Source organism: Pseudorasbora parva, chromosome 6 (assembly GCF_024679245.1).
Source record: "Pseudorasbora parva isolate DD20220531a chromosome 6, ASM2467924v1, whole genome shotgun sequence".
NCBI classification, from domain to species: Eukaryota; Metazoa; Chordata; class Actinopteri; order Cypriniformes; family Gobionidae; genus Pseudorasbora; species Pseudorasbora parva.
In genome coordinates, this window is record NC_090177.1 from 21,182,395 (window position 1) to 21,200,365 (window position 17,971).

General features: G+C 37.5%; 2 protein-coding genes across 2 annotated transcripts; both read left to right on the top strand.

Moving 5' to 3' along the window:
* Positions 1 to 812: 812 nt before the first annotated feature.
* Positions 813 to 5,178, top strand: LOC137078644 (protein lifeguard 2-like). The gene is made up of 12 exons (XM_067446139.1): positions 813 to 972; positions 1,851 to 1,935; positions 2,127 to 2,227; positions 2,307 to 2,371; positions 2,455 to 2,508; positions 2,675 to 2,725; positions 2,855 to 2,894; positions 3,083 to 3,120; positions 3,269 to 3,356; positions 3,472 to 3,567; positions 3,681 to 3,734; positions 3,929 to 5,178. Exons 1-12 carry the CDS (start codon positions 958 to 960, stop codon positions 4,079 to 4,081), a joined length of 840 nt encoding a protein of 279 aa, XP_067302240.1. The 5' UTR covers positions 813 to 957; the 3' UTR covers positions 4,082 to 5,178.
* A 382-nt stretch (positions 5,179 to 5,560) lies between these two features.
* Positions 5,561 to 17,674, top strand: senp1 (SUMO specific peptidase 1). Its single transcript, XM_067446121.1, has 18 exons — positions 5,561 to 6,123; positions 6,593 to 6,654; positions 6,757 to 6,947; positions 7,085 to 7,181; positions 7,288 to 7,471; positions 7,661 to 7,808; positions 8,158 to 8,276; positions 9,728 to 10,011; positions 10,097 to 10,160; positions 10,261 to 10,299; positions 10,406 to 10,490; positions 10,566 to 10,709; positions 15,862 to 15,993; positions 16,159 to 16,362; positions 16,588 to 16,667; positions 16,819 to 16,903; positions 17,010 to 17,105; positions 17,192 to 17,674. Exons 1-18 carry the CDS (start codon positions 5,987 to 5,989, stop codon positions 17,252 to 17,254), a joined length of 2,214 nt encoding a protein of 737 aa, XP_067302222.1. The 5' UTR covers positions 5,561 to 5,986; the 3' UTR covers positions 17,255 to 17,674.
* Positions 17,675 to 17,971: the final 297 nt, after the last annotated feature.

Below are 17,971 nucleotides of genomic sequence, written 5' to 3' on the forward strand. Positions count from 1 at the left end.
ATCTATGAAGAAACATAGTGTTCCTGCTGGAAAGTGACGTCAGTGGATACTGTCTATAGAAGGTATGCCTGTGACTTTACTGTCAGCCGGAGTGACTGTGGTTACACCCAATGTGTAACAGTGGCAGAAAGAATAATGAGATTATTGGTTTTCAGTGTGAATGCTGCGAAAAACCCACAACACATATTTTTACACACTGCCAAAAGCTACAGAAAAGAGAAGCAAATGGATCCCTACAATTCCCAGAAACAACATAGCAGGCAGTGAAATCTGGATTTGCAGTTATCATTTTGTATCAAAAATATGTTTAATTTTGCGGTAAAATCATAGTCTGTAGGCCTATATTGTATTGACAACTCTTACCATCTTATTTTCTGCATGATTGTATATTAAACTTTACAACTTTGCAGAACGTTTACATTCACCAAAGCTATATTGCACACTGTGTAACAACTCGTCACTGTGGTGTATTTTTATTTAATTCACTATGGTGTTTAAATGAATCAATAGCTGAATTGATTAATTCTAGTAACTTTTGTTGTGCATTTTATTTCTTATTGTTGTTACATGTTAAGATTGTTAACTGGATAAAATATGTCGTTCATCGTCCTCCATTCCTCTCACTTGTCTCTGTTATGGAGCTGTGGATAAAAATTCTGGATGTCTCTGGAAAAATGTTGCGGGATTGATGCAGTTTAATGCATGTCATCGGGGAAATGCTACCCCCTTTTCTGCCAGCATAATTGGTACAGTCCTAGCCAACCTGGATGTTGCTAGAATGTGCCTTTTACAGTGAGGGAGGGGGGTTGTGCTCATAGAAATGCGGTTTATTATATCAGTACAGCATCATCATCTGCGTGCAGCATCCCAGACAGTTAGAGAGAATACAGGCTACAGCTCTAAAGAGACGCGTAAGACTTTTTTTAAGTAAGCCAAATTAGATTCAAAGCTGTGACCATGACCCAGGGAAAGGTAAGCATTTGTATTATTTACTATGTTTTAAGATTTTATCATTTATATGTGTGTGTGATTGTTGAATGTTAACCAAAATCAAGGACTTTTTTCTTGTCTGTGAGTGTGAATTCGCAGTAGTCTGTGTGACTGAAATATATTTTATGTGCTAGTCTGTCTGCCCTGTTCTGGTTTTGTCTCTGTTTAAATGATGGTCCAGTCAGTGACGCTGAAATAAGACTTGTCATGTTTTGGATTTGTGCCTTATGCTTTTGAACTGATTTATGCAGCTCAATTCTATAGTGCAACATTTTGTTATTTTTGCTTTAGGAATGCCTTTTCATTTCGTAAAGCCTGCTGTTATATTTATCATAATGTTTTACAACTGCGCACGAGCTAGACAAAGGTAGACTAAGAAAATAATGTTAGCAAGACATTTATTTTTATGTGTTCTTCTTGATTGGACAGATATTTTGATTATGTTTAATTAATATAGTTTCAACTCCATCTGCAAGAAATCCTTTTATTATTATTTTTAAACAAGGTATTTCTCAGTTGGCATTAAGGAGGAAAGCGTCTTTTAAGGTGGATTGTGATGTAATTTACCAACAGTACTCTCCTATTACAGCGAATTAGTCATTTATAAGTAATGGCCGTTTAAATTACTCAGTCTCTCCATTCTCAGTTACTGTACCGCATTCTTTTGGCTGGCATTATCTACTATGATTGACCAATGATGCACAGTGTAACCCTATGATTAAAAATATGGTCCTGTCTGATTAATAATATAATAAATAAATAACAGGTATGAACAATACCTACTTATCTATCTATAATTTTAATGGAAAACCAATATATTGACATTGAGTACATACATATAAAGTTTAATATTTTTACAGCTGTCGGTAGCAAACAAGTCGGACAATGGCTCAGATGTTCAGCCGATGGCCTCAGCTCCCCCAAGTTACCATGAGGCGACTACTGGTAATATTACTTTGACTTTTCCTCAGTAAATGTATTGTTTAAACTGATCAACATTTTAGTAACTATGCACTACTCTACTTTGGGGACATCACTGGCATTGGTAACACTTCAACACCAATGAAAGTCTGTGAATGTTTTTAATAATACCTGTGAGACACAATATGTTTAATATATCCTTTTGTTGTTGAAAGGTGGGAGCCCTTGTTATAGTGGAGCTTATCCTGAAGATGGTGAGATGCTCACAGAATTCAGCTGGGATGACCGAAAGATCAGGAGGATATTCATCCGCAAGGTATCATTGTCTTCTGTTAAGTGATCCTGATCTCCTGTGAATGATGTGACGTGAATTAATGTAAAAATATTTCCTGTAGGTGTATACTATCCTGATGCTCCAGCTTTCTGTCACATTTTCCTTTGTGGCTCTTTTCGTTTTCTGGTGAGTGTGTGTGCTAAAAACTTTAATAATGCATTGTTCTTTTTTTAAGCTTGATTAACAAATATGTCTTGTCTATTTTGTAGTAAACCTGTGAAAGATTACATTCAAACCAACCCTGGCTGGTATTGGGCATCATAGTAAGTAAACGTGTATTACTTTAAGGTTGATGTTTTAAGGAATTTAGTTTTAAATACAGCAATTCAGTGCTAGTGAGTTAGTATTTGAATGTGTGCTTTATGTGGTGTAATGCATTGTTATCCATTGTGAATGTATAATGGCTTGGTTGTAATTTTCTCTCTATAGTGTAGTGTTTTTTGTCACATATCTGACCCTGTCCTGCTGCCGAGGACCTCGGTGAGTGTATTTGTAGTCTATAGTCAGATGCATATAAATAATGCACAATTTAATAAATAATTTAATATTTAATATAATAATTGATTTCCATTCAACATTCTCATGTATTTCTATCCTTTTTTTTTACAGGAGGCAGTTCCCATGGAATCTGATTCTCCTCGTGATCTTTGTGAGTACTGAAAGACCAGAACAACCGTAACAAGTCTTTGGTCATCTCAGATACATCAAACCATCACATATCTACTAGTCAGCGCTAGTGCTGGACTAGAAGTACTAGAACTCCTCAAGAACAAGCTGTCACATTTAAAAGAAAGTCTTCCTCTATTTAAACATGTAATCTCTTCTCTCTTGCCCTAGACTCTGTCTCTTTCTTACATGACAGGAATGTTGTCCAGGTACAGTTATATGCGTATCATGTCTTTTTTTTGTGTACATGATAAAGAAGCATGTGCCCTACATTTATGCATATATTCATCCTACTTGAACAATATGTTGTTACTGCATGTATTATTGAAATATTCCCCTCTGGCCCTTTCTCTCTAGCTACTACAATACTAAATCTGTCGTCATCTGCCTGGGAATAACTGTCTTGGTCTGTCTTGCTATTACCATCTTTAGCTTCCAAACCAAGGTTAGAATTTTCGAAGCAACACATATTTCAATTTTTCTTGAATGCAATCATTTTCAACTGTAATCTGGAATATATTACATCTGTTTAGATCATACACATTTTTGTCATTTTACAGATTGATATTACTTCATACCAAGGTGTGCTGGTAGTGTTCTGCACAGTTGTGTTTATTTGTGGACTTGTCCTGGCAATCATCCTGCCGTTTGGATATGTAAGTACCGATGATTGATTGATTGATTGATGGTAGATTTATTCTTTCTCAGCAGGAATTTAATATCCACAGAAATGAGAATGTACTTTGACAAAGGCTTATCTCTCCTACAGGTTCCATGGTTGCACGCTTTGTATGCTGTCTTGGGAGCAATACTGTTTTGCATGGTACATCATTATAAAATAATTTCAATTTAGATCAATTTTAAATGTTAATGCATTTTTTATTTGATGAGTATCCATGTAAAAAGCACAATAATGTACACTCAGCATTTCATTATTGCAAATGCGTATGCAGCATTATCTCTAGTGTTTGTTGCTAATTGTGTCATCTCATTTTTTTTATCCGTTTGTCTTTTTAGTTCCTGGCATTTGACACACAGATGCTGATGGGAAGCAAGCGATACACCATAAGTCCTGAGGAATACATCTTTGCCACCCTCAGCATATACCTGGACATTGTGTACATCTTCTCTTTCTTTCTCCAGTTGTTTGGTACTGCTGAACGACAGTGAAAGCACTGTTTAACTTGAAGCTCTTTGTGGCTCTGAGTGTCTTTTGTCCCTCTGGTCTGAGTGATCCTGTCTTCTCCAGCATGATACGGATCTTCAGTGCACGCTGTTGTGTTTCATCCCCTCAGCTTTTACCATGTGTCATGCGCTTATCCTGTAGCAGAAAGGATACACATAACATATGTACACTGGTAAAACTTTAACAACATCCATCTAGTTTTACACATGGTGCCATAGAAAAACAAAATACAACATTAGTTGCACTGGTGTCAACATTTGTGAACCTGTATGATGTAATTAGCAGTAAAATTGCATGAAATATTTGATCAGACTCAGATTTTGAGCACAAGCAGCATCACATTGAGGTGAATCTGTGTATCTATCCATCTGTTCCCTCTTTGTGTCTGACTCTGCAAAAGTTTCATAATGTGATATCACAGCATGAGACCATTAACAAATCATTCTGATAAACTATATATGGAGGTGAATATTTAAAAAGGTTTTTGAATGTTTTTTTTAAAAAAGGTTTTTGAATGGTAATTTGAAGAGTGCACTTACAAATCAAATTAATATTATTAATTTTGTAAAAATTAAGTAATCAGTGTTTCTATTTAAATTCACCTTCATATTTTCATGTTAGGGATTTTCCATCAGGCAAATTCTCACTGCCATTTAAAGTCAATGACTTTGACTGAGATATGCTTTGTTGAGCATTATTTATTTTGTTTGGGCCTATGTATATTATTAATCCATGTATTATTCATCATTAGGCTACACAGAATTTTAATGTAATATTATAGTGAAGATCTATTTTTGAAGAAAATGTATTATTTTGAATGATTTTGGATGTGTACATAGCGTCAACGTGCTTACAAAAAGAGTGCAAAAATCACTGTAGCTGGGTTAAACAGCAGTTTAACGCAAGTGCAGTGCTGCATATAATTTTTCCTGTTTGTGTTCTTTACAGTAGAGACAGTGACTTTATCTGAAATAATATATATTGAATATAAAGCCAATACATAATGTGTGTTTCAGAAAGAAAAGAAAAGGTTTATCAGAGAAATGATAAACAAATAAAATAAAATTACAAATCCCTCCTATTTGTGTGCAGGTGTGTTTTTATTGGTGAAGTTACAGTTGTTTTAACATGCTAGCTTGTAATTAAAGGGACACATTCACATAACATTTTAATATAAAAACCATAGACTGTAAAAAAAAAATTGGTTGAGTGGTTCAATTTCATAAAACATAAACGACTCATTTATCGCCACCTACTGGCATAACGATGTAACCTGAAGAAAGAGTTAATTAATAATCCTAAAGATTCGAGTCACTGATAACAATTAATCCCAACAACACAAAAGGTATTTGAAGTAAAAGCGTGAGATACTTTGCACATGATCCAACCATTCCTCTTTCAAAACACTGCGCACCGATGACGCGCTTCCGCTCAGCTCGTCCAATGGGAAAGCGCGGTTTTAACATGTGGGCTTCGGCCATGTTCTGCTTTTAAATAAGGAAGAAGCGGGAGGCGTTAATGCAACTTTGTGTACTCAATATCTCATTCACAGTATCTCTTACGTTTTCTGGGAAATTTGAGTCAGATAGGAAAAAATATCCACAACAGATACTAACACACGGTCAACTCGTTAGGGCTTGCTCAACCACAGATATACTTATTGCTAGGCTGGCATCTCGCGCGTTAGCAGTTGGTTAGCTGGTCGAGCTAACGATCAGCGGTGTAGGTTTATCTGGACTGGTTTAGTCGTGCTCAAGTGAATGATTCGGGTACTTTTAATCTAACAAAGCTGGTTAGCAGTGGCATGCGGATGAAGGGCAGAGGGAGCCCGCGTTTGGGACTGCGCTGACAGCCCTGAGGACTTACCCCGCTAAAATAAAGGCTTCATCATGTTTAATAAGTTCTACGAATGGATCGGAACCGGTATCGCCAGTCTGCGAAACGGAGCTCCAGCTGGTGCCGTTCATGCCAGTTCAGTGAGAGTGGATCAGGACGGGGCTTTACGGAGAAAAAGACCCATAGATAGGTTAGTGATTTGCGAAGAATTGTAAGATCTTTACTTACGTGTTCAATAAGAATTGTTACTTTAAATTATCACTTTTAGATTTTAAAAAGTTTGTTTTTGTGTCATAAAGTTAGAATGTTTTGGTTCGGTCATTAAAGCGCCAACTGTTCCGATAGCATGACGTCAGAAACGCGTGCGCTTTAGCAGCTCCCGAAACACAATTTTTCTTATTTTTGTTACTGTTTTTTCTCTCCCTCATTTCTAATGTTGTTTGTTTGAATATATGAAAACATATCGTTTGCTGCTTCAAAAAATGTAGTAACTTTATAAGGAAGTTAATAACGTTTATGATATAATTGTTTTAATTTTACTGAATAATTAACGTTTATTATTTATTTTGTATTAATAGTAATAACAATTGTTTTTAATATATGAAACATTTATTATAATATAATTAATTCTGATACTTGTCTCAATTATTTCTATGCAGTTTAGATGATGGAGATGCAGTTGATCTGGAGGAGGAGAGGGTAGTGAAGAAATTCAGAATGGGTAACTAAAGTAACACTGTTTTTAGTAACGTTACATGATTTAAAAAAAAAAGACGTAGTTGCTTATAAGTCAGTCACAATAACTTGTTTTGCTTGTTTTTAGGAGATATTATGGATACGGTGAAAAATGCAGCCGAAGGAGTGAAGACCCATGGTTCAAGTGTTGCGTTTTGGGTGAAGAACAGCGTCAGACCTGACCTAAGGAACATGCTGCCGGCATCACCTGGTTCACGTCAAACAGGAATACCATCAGAACCCGCAGCCAATTCTGGGTCTTTGTGGTTGGAAAATAAGGTACTTGTTTGCTCAAGCCTTTGTGATATCCTTAAAATATATCCTTGGTATAACAGAAGAGCAACTGCACTTGTGCTGTCTAATGTATTTTACTATGCTATATATTTTAATGTGTTTACCTCTGTTTTTCCCTAAAGTTTGGGGATCGGTCACATGATATACTTGAGGCTCCATCATCCAGCACATTTGTGGCTCCATCCAGTACAGTTGAGTGGAAGACTGTCACAAAATCTGGTAAGCATAAATATTCTCTCTCTTTTTTCTACATGTAGGTAGTTATATTTTCTTTCTTTCTGCATATACATATACTGATATATACAATCTTTTTTTGTTTGGATAGACTCCCTAAGTACGGAGCAGTCAGTGACCATATCAAAAATAAGCAGAAGGCAAGTTTGTATGGACCATCCCCCCCACGAGACACACAAAGCTAACGGACACTCGGTTAATTTACCTGCTGCCTCCATGCCAAAACCATCCCCCTCTCCCCGCTTGGGCAGGTCCCTGTACCACCGACCACACAGGTCACCTTAAAGAAAAAACAATATAACATGTTTGAATTAAAAGTAGTCACTTGAAATAAGTACAAAATGCCATTAATTAAATCATACTGTTTGTTGTTTAAAGTTTTGTTGTGATGAATATTATAGTTCCCGTTTTGACAGAGTGTAATAAGTGCAACGGTATGAAGCTGAAAGAAAGTTTGTGTGTAGCTTGCTGTCATCTGCGGAGACCAGTTCAGGAAAAGCTGCATATACCAGCTTGTATGAGAAGACCTTTCCCATTCGAGTGGTCCAGAGTCCTTCACATGGCAGCTCAAACCGTCCCCTCCGGACCAGAGCCCGCTGTACAGCACAGGAGGTCAGAAACTCATTGTAGTGTTTTGTTTAATAAACTAAATATTTCATAAGTGTAGAATTGCTTCATTAGCCTTAGGGCTGCACAATTGATCATCAGAATAAAACAGAAATTGTTATTTTGATTGTCAAATTGCAAAGGCTGTGGTTTGATAAAATAAGATTGAGTACATTTATTTGTCGCCTGTGTTTCAGACTTTCAGAGTGAAATTTGGGACGATTTTAATTTACACGCATGCGGTTCATGATATATATACTTTTAGATACATCACAATTTTGGGGCAAAAAAACACAGCAAATCTGTAACAAAAAAAAAAATTAATTAACGTTTTATTTGTCTGTTTGTTTTTCAGTCTGTGCGTGAGGAGGAAAAGGAAGTTTACAGGCAGCTTCTAGCCATGGTGTCCGGCGGCCAGTCGACCTTCCTTCACGATGGAAGTTCTCACTCCAGCATTCGCTCGCATCGAGATTTGTAAGTATCTGTGTCAAATTACTGTACATAGTGTTTCTGTGTCTAATCCTGATCTACTTAAAGGATTTGGCCATACATTTTAATTTGTCCATTAGTCAGTCCCTCCGGGATTTCGCAATATTTATTTGTGATTTTTTTTTTGCGACCAAAATTTGCGAAAAAAATTGCAATGTTTTTTGTTTTTTTGGCATTTTTTACCATATTATGTACTATGTTTGATGGACAATAAATCATACATGACAACATGCACAAATCTTGTTTATTTTGGTATCTTACTAAATAAGGCTAGTCCAGTGGTGTACTATGTAGCTTTAAAAACATGATCAGTGATCACTTAGCGTGGGAAATATCTGGGAAAAATAAATCAAAGCAATAAGCAATTGCCTAATATAAATAAAAAGCTCTCAAATAATTAATTAATCAAGTTAACGGTCTGTAATAAAATAAAAACTAATAAACAAATGATAAGAGGACAAATAAATACAACACAGATACAAATACAAAACAGTGTTTTACGTTTAAGTAGGCTATTGTTTGTTTTTTCCAGTTGTTGTTTGATGGTGTTCTAATAATTTGAATTGAGTTTGGGTATACAGTGCTTTTATTAACTATTTTATTTTATCGTACATATACTTTTATTTGGTCATTCATCCATCTTGAGTAATCAATTTGCCTGGTCCATGGCACTTACGCGAGACGGCAGGTGAGAAAGATTCACTTTCACACAGACAATATTGCGCATGCACCACAACGTCTGCATCCTTATGAAAACAATGTATTACAGCTTTAAATAAATTAGAGATAGTTCAATTAGATAATATAATTTATTTTGTGATTTAAAAATGTTTTTGTTTTTTTTGTGATTTTGCGGTGTAATGACAAATTATGCTGGATCGCAAAAAAATTAAACATTTTGCTGATTTTGCATTTGTATTCAGCGATCGTGGAATCGTGAAAAACTGGAGGGACTGATTAGTTACTCACCATTAGGTCGTTCCTAACCTGTAAGACTTTTGCACATCTTCGGAACACAAACAAAGATTTTTAATATTCTCTCATCCTTTTTGTCCATCCATTGAAAGTCTACGCAACAATCCGATCACTTATTAAAAAGTTCATGATGACATCGTAAAAGTAATCCAAAAGAATTGAACTGTTTAATCCTTAAAAGTCTTTTAAAGAGTTGTTTTATATGCTTGACGTGCCAAAACAAACCATATAAACCGCCCTATTCTCATGGATTATGTTTACATGTTTTCTTTAAAGCATCAGTGTTTTGGTGGATTGGACTTTCATTGGAGATCTTTTCAAAGATAAATTAAACTCTAATGGATTTGGAATGTCATGAGGGCAATTGATGGCAGAATTTTCATTTTTGGATGAACTATTGCTTAAAGATTAGTTTCAGACAGGTTCTCTCGCTTGTGGTGAAACATTTGCTCTTGTTTCAGCTCCAGCTTCCTGTCGTCCAGTCGAAGTTTTCTTCAATGTGCCTCTCCAGCAGGCTCCGGTGCTGGTGTGTCGTCCTACGGGTTATCCAGTCTGCCTCCCAGCCCCCCGCCTGGGTCCAGTCAGGCTTCCAGTGCCCTGCCTAGTCCTGGTGTGGCTTCTAGCATTCCAGAGCCTCAGCTATGGGCCCATGACCTTGAGTCCAGAACTAAAAGACCAGCTGTTCGCTTAGTTCCATCACCAGCTGCCCTTCAGGATACCTCCTCTCAGGACACACAGTCATCAGGTGAGTCCAATTTCATTATTTGTCATGTTTGTAATTGTAACTTTGGCTTAAAGGTTAGCTTAATGTGGTGTTTCACTTTCTTTAGCTCACGACGGAGATTCAGTCATTTTTGTAAAGGAGCAACAGGGCAAGAAGCCTGAAAGCTCAAGGTAAGAGTACATTTTGAGTTTACCTTTGCTCTCCATTTCTCTCTTTAAAAAAAGAAGTATTTATTTATTTTTATACATAACCCGTTCCTACTCTTTCTAGTGTGCCGTGCTTCCAGGCTGAACTGTGGATCAAAGAACTGTGAGTACTTGTTATTTTTTATCTAACATGTACAGGTCTCAGTGCTTTAGTTTGTGGAAGTAAATGACTTCTGATATTGACCATCTTTGCTGTGAATTTTTTTCAGGACTAGCCTCTATGACTCTAGAGCTCGAGAGCGACGGAGGTTGATAGAAGAGCAGGAGGCTCTGGCCTCCCAGCTCCTGCGCCAGGTAAGTCAGTTTTCCCTCATTTTACACCTGCATTTTTAATGACAATCCAACTCATGCTTTCATTTGTGTAATCAGCGTCTCTCTGGAGAGGGTCGAGCCACCCCAGCGAGTTTTGAGCTGAAGGTTCGAGTCCCTCTAGAGAAGGAGGTTCCTGTTGCAGCTATTATCACAGAGCCTCAGCCTATTAAAGAGGAGCCAGAATTCCCAGAGTTAACAGAGGTAAGTGCTCCTAAAGGGATAGTTGAAAATTGTCATTTACTCACCCTCATATCGTTCCAAAGCTGTATAACTTAGGGGGGTTTCACACTGATCACATTTTGCCTCGCTGCAGTGTTGGTCTGGTTTCACACTCCTTTCATTCTAGGGATGTGCTTGAGTACTCGGATGTGACTGCGACGATCAATCATTAAAACATGATGGCTGTAGCTTAAAGTATTCGTTTTTATTCTGATTGGTTATTGCAGCATTTTGGCTGGTTTCAGCCCAGACTGGCGAAATAAAGTTAAACTATGGATTTAAAGCGTGCACTGCAGTGACATTTGTAATCATCACTTTGATTGTAAAAATACAGTTAAATGCAATCACAACATTTATAGTGAGATCACTATTGTAATGGAATTCTTTGTGCTTTAGTTGCCTGTGTTTTAGCATTGTTGTTGTGGGATAAGCCCATTCATAAAGGGAATTATACGTTCAGTCAAGCATGGTCAAGTTCACATGCGCATTCATGTTGTTTTGTGCGGATGCAAGTTGTAATATTACTTTTATATTTTATAAACAGTGAGGAAACTAGGTATTTGAACACCCTGCTATTTTGCAAGTTAGAAATCACTTAGAAATCATGGAGGGTTCTGAAATTGTCATCATAGGTGCATGTCCACTGTGAGAGGCATAATCAAAAAAACTTTGAACACCTGAGAAAATTAAAGTTTATATTTGGTACAGTAGCCTTTGTTTGCAATTTCAGAGGTCAAACGTTTCCTGTAGTTTTTCACCAGGTTTGCGTACACTTTCGCCAGGATTTTGGCCCACTAACACATTCTCTAGATTAGTCAGGTTTCTGGCCTGTTGCTGTGAAACACAGTGTTTGAGCTCCCTACAAAGACTCTCTATTGGGTTTAGGTCTGGAGACTGGCTAGGCCACGCCAGAACCTTGATATGCTTCTTACAGTGCCACTCCTTGGTATCCTGGCTGTGTGCTTCGGGTCATTGTCATGTTGGAAGACCCAGCCTCGACCCATCTTCAATGCTCTAACTAAGGGAAGGAGGTTGTTCCCCAAAATCTTGCAATACATGGCCCGGTCATCCTTTTCTTAATACAGTGCAGTCGCCCTGTCCCATGTGCAGAAAAACACCCCAAAGCATGATGCTACCACCCCTATGCTTCACAGTAGGGATGGTGTTCTTGGGATGGTACTCATCATTCTTCTTCCTCCGTTTAGTGGAATTATGACCAAAAAGTTATATTTTGGTCTCATCTGACTACATTACTTTCTCCCATGACTCCTCTGGATTATCCAAATGGTCATTGGCAAACTTAAGACAGGCCTAGACATTAAGCAGGGTAACCTTCCGTGCCATGCATGATGTCAAACCATGACGTCTTAAGCCCCGTTTCCACCACAGGAACTTTACCCAGGAACTAGGAACTTTGGGTGGTACTTCGTGTGTTTAGACCGCAGGAACCAGGGTAAAATTGAAGTTCCGGGTAAATATTTCCCCCTCCAAACGGCCCTGCTCGCGAGGTAGTACTTTTTCAAAGTTCAGGAACTTTCGAGGGCGGGACTTGGGCGCTGAACATGCTGATTGGTTGAGCTCACGCAGTTCAACCGGCATTTTTAAAAGTCTTTTGCGAGGTTCGTTCTGCGTTCAGTAAATATCAGTCTTTGCTCTCTGTCTGGTGGCGCGCGGTCGTCTCAGCCATCTCACGTTCAATGTCCGTAATAGCTGATAATAATATACATTGTCATTTTAAATCTAGCTTTACAAGCTTTCTGAATATGCTGCAGCTGCATGCTGCTGAATCTGCATATTAGTCCTCTTTTCTGTCGTTGTTAATTACCTCTTAGTAAACCTATACATAACCAGCAAAAGCAGCAAAGCTTGAATCTCTTCCATACTCGTTATTAATTTTTTTTCACCATGTAAACGACCTGACCGATTACTTTTAAGTGTGTGTCCTTACATGACGTGACGGCGCGCGCCGCGCTCATGTTGACAAGAGAGGAAAGCTAATTTTTCTGAGGGGTAAACTTTTTATTTCGTAAGTTATGAAGATAATGTTGGAGTAATGACACAGCGTATATTGCCCCAGGCAGTTTTTACTTTAACTGCGCCTGACAGAAGATTTTTTTTTCTGAGATGATTATTACACTTTACAACAAATAGCTATAAATAATACTGTATTAGTCCTGGTGGCCGTTAAGAGTTGCTATGGCTACAGTTAACACACTCCAGCTGCTGGAGAAAACAGCGTTGACATTTTTGGTGCGGCAGACAAACTGCATGTGACAAAATGATTGCGATTGAAAGTCATCACATGTAAACACCAGATCGGTTTAGATAACGTCTCATGTAAACAGTTCACTAAATCTTTCAATCGGTACACACACAAATGATTACTGTCCTTCACTGATTTGGAGGAGCAGTCGCGCGCAGTCCTACATCACCGGACTAATTTGCCTAATCTTCTCGGAACTTTATCGCGGTCGAAACGCAGACAGCTGCAGGTCTGGGGGGGAGAAAAGTTCCTGTAAAAAAGTTCCTGGTACAAATTGTTCCGGGTAATTTTGGTGGAAACGGGGCTTTAGTGTATTACCAAAAGTAACCTTGGAAACGGTGGTCCCAATTCTTTTCAGGTCATTGACCAGCTCCTCCCGTGTAGTTCTGGGCTGATTTCTCACCTTTCTTAGGATCATTGAGACTCCACGAGGTGAGATCTTGCATGATTCCCCAGTCTGAGGAAGATTGACAGTCATGTTTAGCTTCTTCCATTTTCTAATGATTGCTCCAACAGTGGACCTTTTTTCACCAAGCTGCTTGTCAATTTCCCAGTAGCCCTTTTCAGCCCTGTGGAGATGTACAATTTTGTCTCTAGTGTCTTTGGACAGCTCTATAATCTTGGCCATGTTAGTAGTTGGATTCTTACTGATTGTACGGGGTGGGCAGGTGTCTTTATGCAGCTAACAACCTCAAACAGGTGCATCTAATTTAAGATAATAAATGGAGTGGAGGTGGACATTTTAAAGGCAGACTATTAGGTCTTTGAGGGTCAGAATTCTAGCTAATAGACAGGTGTTCACATACTTATTTGCAGCTGTATCATACAAATAAATAGTTAAAATCATTAATCATATATTGTGATTTTTGGATTTTTTAAGATTGTCCCTCACAGTGGACATGCACCTATAATGACAATTTCAGACCCTCCATGATTTCCAAGTGGGAGAACTTGCAAAATAGCAGGGTGTTCAAATACTTATTTTCCTCCCTGTATATCAGATTCATCTCATGAAGGATGCATTTGGTTGAGTTTATTAACCTGCTAGCAAGGTGCTTTAGTTTACTGGTGTTCATTTACTCTTTAGAGTTGGCTTAAATGGCAATGCCAGACATTATTCATCGTCCATCGCAACTGCCAGTTTTAACTGTTGTCAACTGCCAATTTAGGGGACATCGCCCAACCTTAGTTGTTACATGAAAAGAGCATCCACAACTGGCCACTTTGTGGCTAGCACTTAACTTGAACTTAAGTTCAAGTTCACTTGCATTTGGGTTATTTTTTACAGAGACAAGTTGTAATGTTACATTTATGTTGTGTAAATAGGATATCTGATTAATCTCATATAGTATGTGTCAGATAGATGCCTCCGTTTACTGGTGTTCATTCACTCATCAGCTTCACCTCATGCAGCGATTCCTTTTTAGGAATTTCTTTTTCAAAATCATGCATTATTAATAATCTTGCGGTGTTATTTTTCTTGTCTCATTTTAACTGACGTTTTTGCATGTCATATTTTTATTTTTCAACCTTCATTTTTTTTAACAGTGGTTAAATTAAAATATTTTCATTAGCAACATGAGGGACACAACCTGTTCTCCACAGAAATACTCGAGTACCTGTTTTTTTGAGATCTATCAGGACTATAAATGAAACGTTTAAAAAAATGCCTATTCATTCTATTAAACTATTTGAACCATTTCTACGTCATCTACGTTCTACGTCATCACGAACATGCATGGTGTATCCCAGGTAAATCATCTCCATTGTCATCTACATGTTTTGTTGATGTTGGTTGTTGATGTTTGTTGACGAAAAATCATGCACATGTTATTTTACTTCCTGAACAAGTGCAGCCACCCTCACCTAATAGAGGTTATCTTGGGTTTGGTACCCTGGTGCGCTCCCTGGTCAGCATGACAGCTTTCACAATTCGCATTACCAATTTTTTTAATGTGATTTACCATGCTCAGGTTTGAGCTAATCTGCCCATGTGAAAGCTCCCTTACTACAGCACAAAAGTAGGAATTTTGAAGAATATCTGTAACCAAACAGTTTTGTTTACCATTGATTTCCATTTTGTATGGGCAAAACACATTTTTCAGAATATCATATTTTATGTTCTACAGAAGTCCTGCAGGTTTGTAATGACATGATAGGATTTTGAATTTTTGGTTGAATGTCCCCTTCAAGTTCACCAGTTTGAGATTAATTGACTTTTCCAAAGGTCTGAGACTATTAGTTAAACTGTTCCATTTGTCTTTCTGCAAAATCTGATGATCTATGTTTATCCATCATGGTTTAAAATGTTTCAAAGATAATAGTTTTGTTGGAGCACTGAGTTGATCTTGTGCAATACACAATGTTCACATTGTCGGCATCACACATTTGCATGCAATTTGGTTGGTGCTGTTGAAATATTTTAAAGAATTTAAATATTACCTCAACATTTTTTTTTTATATGGCTATCCATAGTTATAAAAATATAAGTATCAGGGAACTTTATAATCTCTGGAACATTTTATTGAGTGCAGTGTTGTTTTTATGAATTTGGTTATTTGTGTTGTTGTTTATAATTATACAATAATATAAACATTTTCATAATTATAAAACTGTTCTAATTTAAAATCTCAGAGGGTACCATACTAAATGTTTTAAATTCAATATAATATTTACAAATAAAAAGGAATAAAATAATCAAATAAAATGTTAAGAAATGTTCTGTAAAGTGTTAATGTAAAGACTGTTCTATTTAAAATAGTTTTATTTTTTATTAGCTTTTCATCAATTCACAATCCATCCCTAGTTTGGGAAAGTGTGCAGTGCAGGAATGTTTTTGATTGGTGTGTTTCCTGTTTATTACGTTCACAGGACATGGAGAATGAGGTGAGCAGAGCTCTGAGAGGCGGCAGTCAAGATGAGATTCTCAGCGAGGGCTTCCGCCTCACCATTACCAGGAAGGACCTGCAGACGCTCAACCACCTCAACTGGCTCAATGATGAGGTCAGAGCTTTACTTCATTATTCAGGTTTCTGTACAACCCTGTCCGTAATTTTTCAAGTGGATTCTGAAAAGATTTGTTTGCCATAATTATCAACACTTACAAATTTTCCAGTGGCTGATATCTCAAGATTTGAGTGCCTGATGGATACATTTTCTCCATTTCAGGTTATTAATTTCTACATGAACCTGCTTGTGGAGCGCAGCAAAAAGCCAGACCTGCCATCCGCTTACACCTTCAACACCTTCTTTTTCCCCAAGCTGCGTAGCTCTGGTTACTCTGCTGTCCGACGCTGGACTAAAAAAGTGGATATCTTTTCTGTTGACATCATTCTGGTGCCTGTCCACTTGGGGGTGCACTGGTGCTTGTCTGTAAGTAAACCAAGGTCACACTGAGGGCATGTGCATGGTAGATGCATTACATTTCGGGCTGATGCTTTCTTTCCTGACATTGTCATTTAGAATAGTATCTTAATTAATATACAATGAGTTTAATACATGAACAGTTCATTCTGGTTTGCTGTTAAGTCAGGATTGGCAGTGTTTTTATTATTTTATTATTATTATTCTCATTTCTTCCTTTTTGCTTTTTGATAGGTGGTGGATTTTCGTAAGAAGAGCATCACTTACTTTGATTCCATGGGAGGAAACAACGACGAGGCCTGCAGGATTTTATTGTGAGTGCTACCTGACGATTAGATGATGAAATGGGTCTGCAAGAAGTGTCTTTTCTAAATAAATCCCATGATAACCCATTAGGAAATAAACAATGAATTATGCATGACTAGGCATTGTCAAAAGTGTCTTAACTGTGCCTCTGTATTTCAGAAAATATCTGAAACAAGAAAGTGAAGACAAGAAGGGGCAGAACTTGGATACCTCAGAATGGACTATAAAAAGCAAAAGACGCAATGTGAGTTTCCCAACATAAACATCACTTAGGGCTTGTAGTGTTTTAAATTGACCAAAGAAAACCTCCAGGATCACCTAAAAGATGTTTTATTTCCCTGAATGCTCAGGAGATCCCTCAGCAAATGAATGGAAGTGACTGCGGAATGTTCACATGCAAATATGCTGAATACATCACCAAAGACCGACCAATCACATTCACACAGGCGAGCATCATTTGCATAGATTTTTCTGAAGATTTTGTTGGTCACACTTGGACATTTAATTGACATTTCATTCTTGTTTTAAACAGAAACACATGCCCTATTTCAGAAGACGAATGGTATGGGAGATCCTGAAACAGAAACTGTTGTGATTGGACATTGTATGTGTGTGTACATGTGTGTACAGAACATATTTTGATGTGTCGTATGGAAATGAGGGCTCCTGTGCACTTCAGGAACCCCCAAGACAAATATGGGATGCCCTCAATCACTGGTCATTTCTATGCTGTCTAAATGAAACAAGGGAAATCCTCATGCACCTAAAGGACACATTCTCAGCCTTTAAGAGTCAGGGCAATGGATTTTTGCCCTTTTATAGTTCCCTATAACATGACATGCTTTTGCTTAGCCAGCTAATGTTGTTAGACTATGGAAGGATGTAATTTTCATATTTTCAATATTTCCTTGCTATCATTCATCTGCAGTTACTGTCTATGTAAGGTCTGTCTTGAGATGAATTCAGTGTGCTTGATCTCAAATCATCTGAAGTCATAAATGTTATAGTAATATGATTACTGAGTTTTTACGCTGATCTCTTTTCACTCAAGTACTGGTAAAACAGCTGGAAATGACAATCACAGACTCGCTCAGTGAATTTGTAATGAAAAACAGCAGTTTACTTAACATTTGTGATATTTGATACCTGTATGTTTTATACAGAAACTGTTTTGGTATTTAACTATTAAGTTCATCTAAGACTCAATTAGAGGTCTTTAGGATGTCTACATTTTTGGAAAGACATTTCAGATTTGTGGTTCCTTTTTTTTCCCCTAGTGGGTGATGAAAAGCTCTTGTGCGGCAATGGTTTT